The sequence below is a fragment of the Camellia sinensis genome, chromosome 3 (assembly GCF_055761805.1).
Source record: "Camellia sinensis isolate YWXY chromosome 3, ASM5576180v1, whole genome shotgun sequence".
Taxonomy (NCBI): domain Eukaryota; kingdom Viridiplantae; phylum Streptophyta; class Magnoliopsida; order Ericales; family Theaceae; genus Camellia; species Camellia sinensis.
The window spans coordinates 72,474,295-72,478,028 of record NC_138963.1 but is presented as its reverse complement, the minus strand read 5'-3'; the positions used below and the strand labels follow the sequence as shown (position 1 = coordinate 72,478,028).

At 36.4% G+C, this 3,734-nt stretch overlaps 1 protein-coding gene across 1 annotated transcript; it reads right to left on the bottom strand.

Annotated features, from left to right (window-relative positions):
- Positions 1 to 591: 591 nt before the first annotated feature.
- On the bottom strand, positions 592 to 3,324 carry LOC114314850 (protein NUCLEAR FUSION DEFECTIVE 4). Its single transcript, XM_028261361.2, has 2 exons — positions 2,106 to 3,324; positions 592 to 1,350 (listed from the first exon to the last, which is right to left on the bottom strand). Exons 1-2 carry the CDS (start codon positions 3,239 to 3,241, stop codon positions 927 to 929), a joined length of 1,560 nt encoding a protein of 519 aa, XP_028117162.1. The 5' UTR covers positions 3,242 to 3,324; the 3' UTR covers positions 592 to 926.
- Positions 3,325 to 3,734: the final 410 nt, after the last annotated feature.

The window sequence follows — 3,734 nt, the reverse complement described above, 5'->3', positions numbered from 1 at the left end:
GAGATTATGAATATTTGTTATTTTATATTTCTTACTGACAATCCTGGGAGCTGTCATTAAGGGTATCTCCAACCTTTTTATCAATTTTTTAAGGAGCCGTTATTCTCATTTCAATTTGTTTCAAATATACTATTTTTTTGTCTTTATTATACATAAAAGGGGGTATATTTAGAGTAGAGTAGAGTAAGAATAGTAATTATATATAATAAAGACAGAGAATAGAGTATAATTAGAGCAAAGTAAAGTGAGAATAGCAGTTCCCATTTTTTTTATTATCTAATTTCATTCTAAATTTGAGTAAAAAGCTTTAAAAAAAATCCCCTCATCATTGATGGAGAAAAAAAAAAAACCAACCTCTAATGTTTCATCTTTTTTAAATTTTCATCATATTTAAATTCGATGAATTTTCAATTTGATGAAAAAATAATTCTCCTTTAATTTGCTAAACAATTGATGAAAGAATTTAATATGATTTTTGGGCCTTTTCTTATTATTAAATTTAACAGGACCCTCTTCAATAGTCATCCCATCCACCAAAAAATAAATAAATATATGATATGGAGCTACCAAGAAAATGAAGGCACAACAAAATTCCTCTTAAATCCAAGTATCGACTTATGTATAAACTATAGTAATGCATTATTACATATCACTGACTAGTGTTACATTAAGTCCGTTAGGACATGATTAGATCAGAGCGTAAAAAATGAACTCTTTTGTCCTGATGCACTCCCAAAGCCATAAGATTACGTCTCGATATTCTTGTGATTCATATGATAGTTTTGGATGAGTATGAATTAGGACACAGAAGTTTCAACAGAGAATTTCCAATTAAGTTAAAGAGATCCATAGTGTAGTAAAAAAGTGACTCGAGATGTGACGACAGAAAAGGATCCGAATGGAGAATCTGATCTCCATTTTCGCACCTATAACTTCTGTGAATACAACTTCTTGGTTCTTGCATGAAGGATCAAAGCTAGAAAACACCCAAGGAAACAAAGAGATCCCCAAATGATGAATGTGGTTTTATAGCATTCCATGCCCATGCATCTGCCATCACTTCCATTGCTTTTTTGGCGGTAAATTAGAGCTGCCAAGTCACCGAAAATGAACGATCCGATAGGAATGTTGGCAACAATAAGGTTGTGGTTGACACTGAAATTTTTTGCACCAAACAGCTCGGTGGTTGTGGAGATGGAGAGGGAAGTAATTGCACCAGTACAGGCGCCGATAATAGCAGTACTGACGTAGAGAGAGAGGTTGGTCCTACTAAGTAATAAGAAGAAAGCTCCAGACATTGGGGCCATCATAGCTGCTATGGAAGCAGGTGTCGACGCCATGCATTTATTCCTGAAATAAATGAAAACAAAAGCAGAGAAATTTTATTTTCATCGCTAATATCAAATAGAATCTTACATAAAATCATATAAAGAAAAAATAGAAAAATGTTGTACATACACTTTTTTATCAGATTTTTGGTATCATGCGATGTGGGTCTCAACTCAAAAAATTTGTGGTTAGCAATAAGAAAATTTGATAAAAAATCTATATATATATAAGCTAGAAAGATGCAAATAATAAATATCCTTGACAAGGAGAGGAAAGCGGTGCCTAAATTCAACTGCATCTTTAATACATCAACTAACACTCGTTTGATATTTCATGAAAAGGGTGCACTTAAACAAATAAGTGGTCTCATTGTATGTGAGCTTTAGTTGTTTGTGAGAGAACATGGTACACCGTGATGCACCCGTTACATAAAAAAAATTCTCCAACTAACTCACCCATTACCTTGAATAATAGTAGTAATAATATTTTTAATAATAAACTAAAACAAGGTACTTGCATTAAGCACCTCAAAGAAAAGAAAAATGCAGAGAGAAAATATTAGGGACAAAAAATCACCAGCATAACCAGCCACAATTCTATCTCAAGGCACCATGGGACACACGACAATGTGAGAGAGTCGTGGTTGGTTTTGTGGACGGTTTCTGTGTATGTTGTACTAGTGCTGAAATGCAAAACTAAGTGCCCTTCATTCGATGTCAACTACAGAGGAATTACAGTTCAAAAAAAAAAAAGAGGAATTAAGAGAGAGAGCTCACCTTGAGAAAACGTAGGACAGGAAAGACGGGACAAGACGGCCAAAGAAGCCAAATGAAGAAGACAAGGAGACCAGAGAAGACGTCTTGGAGAACCCACGAGATTCAGCTATTTGACCCAGGTTGTTCAAATACACAAGCCCAAGAGTTGCCCCTGAGAGATAAACAAAGAAATATAACCAAAACTCAACCCTCATTAGCATCAACTTCGCTCCTATCTCCTCTACCTCCACACTGACCTCATGTTCAATTACTACATTACCCTCCCCAACTTTCTTCCCATCCTCTACAGTCTCCACCCCATCATCAACCACTACACTAAGATCATGTACTCTTCTCTCTCTTCTTATCGAGCATTTCTTTTGAAGTCTTTCCATAGCGTGTTCAGCTAATGGAACTACGAGAGGGGCAGCAAGAAACACCCCCATACCTATCACAACCACCAACGACGACAACATGCTTGATATTACGCTGAAACTAGTCGCCACAGCATATGTTCCGGTTGCCATTGTTATGACAAACATCACAACAAACCCAACTTCAATTTTCCTCGACTTCCCACCATTGATATCTCTAACTATTGGTGCACCAACAACACAAAACACTAGAGGTAAGATTGAGTTCAACAAGAGATATGCTTTGGCTCTATCACTAGGGGAAGAGGGAAACAAAGCATCAACTATATCTGTATAAATTTTTGCACTTAACCCTAGATAGCTAGTTGATAACCCCACGGCGACTTGACGGTCCAAAGGGAAGTTACGAATGGTGATAATATAGCAAACTGTGTTGATCCAACAAATGCTGTTTCCAGCCAAAGCGGTTAGTAAGAGAACATGCCAATAAGACAAAGATGAGATATGGTTTGTTAGGAAGAGATATTGTATGCCATAACCGATCAGCCCAAGAAGCGAACCGATCATGAGGACTAGCCAGAGGGGGAGGTAATTTGCGGCCATACCGGAAATCCAACCGAAGAGCTTTCCGGCATCAGAGGCAAAGGCAAGGTTGTTCAACTGGAGTTGGGACAGAGAGAGGAGGCGCTTGAGTTGAGATGAGTAGGCAGGAAAGTTAGAGTTTGTTCCATTAATGGATTGAAGCCATATAGCACCCACCAAGCTTAGCCATTGAAGAGCCATTAGAAGTATGCTAAAGGGTTTGGACTAGTAAATAAATTTGGAATGAACCTGCTTTATAAAGCAGGGTTGTGTATCTGACTGTGGGGTCAAGAAAGAAGGGAAGGGAATGTGAAAAGAAAGGTTAAGAGTCAAATATCTTATGTTGTTTGATGATGGCATATTGTGGTGCTTAGCATAAAATGTGGTCTACTAATGGCCACCACCTTTCCCATTAATGATTTTAATTTTAATTATTATTTTTTTATTTTGTGAGTGTGTGTACGAGTAAGAGAACACTAATTCTACATTTGTAAAGAAGTAAAAGAATAATTTTTTCAGAAAAACGTAACATCAAAAGAAAATGATCTGTAAACAGAAATACAAGACAGCAGAATGATGTAAATCATTGTGATTCTCTTGTTTCTATCTAAAATACCCATTACTTGGGCTTTAAATTTTTAAAATGTCATTGACACAGCCTGTATAGAATTTATGTATGAAAAATTTGTTTGTT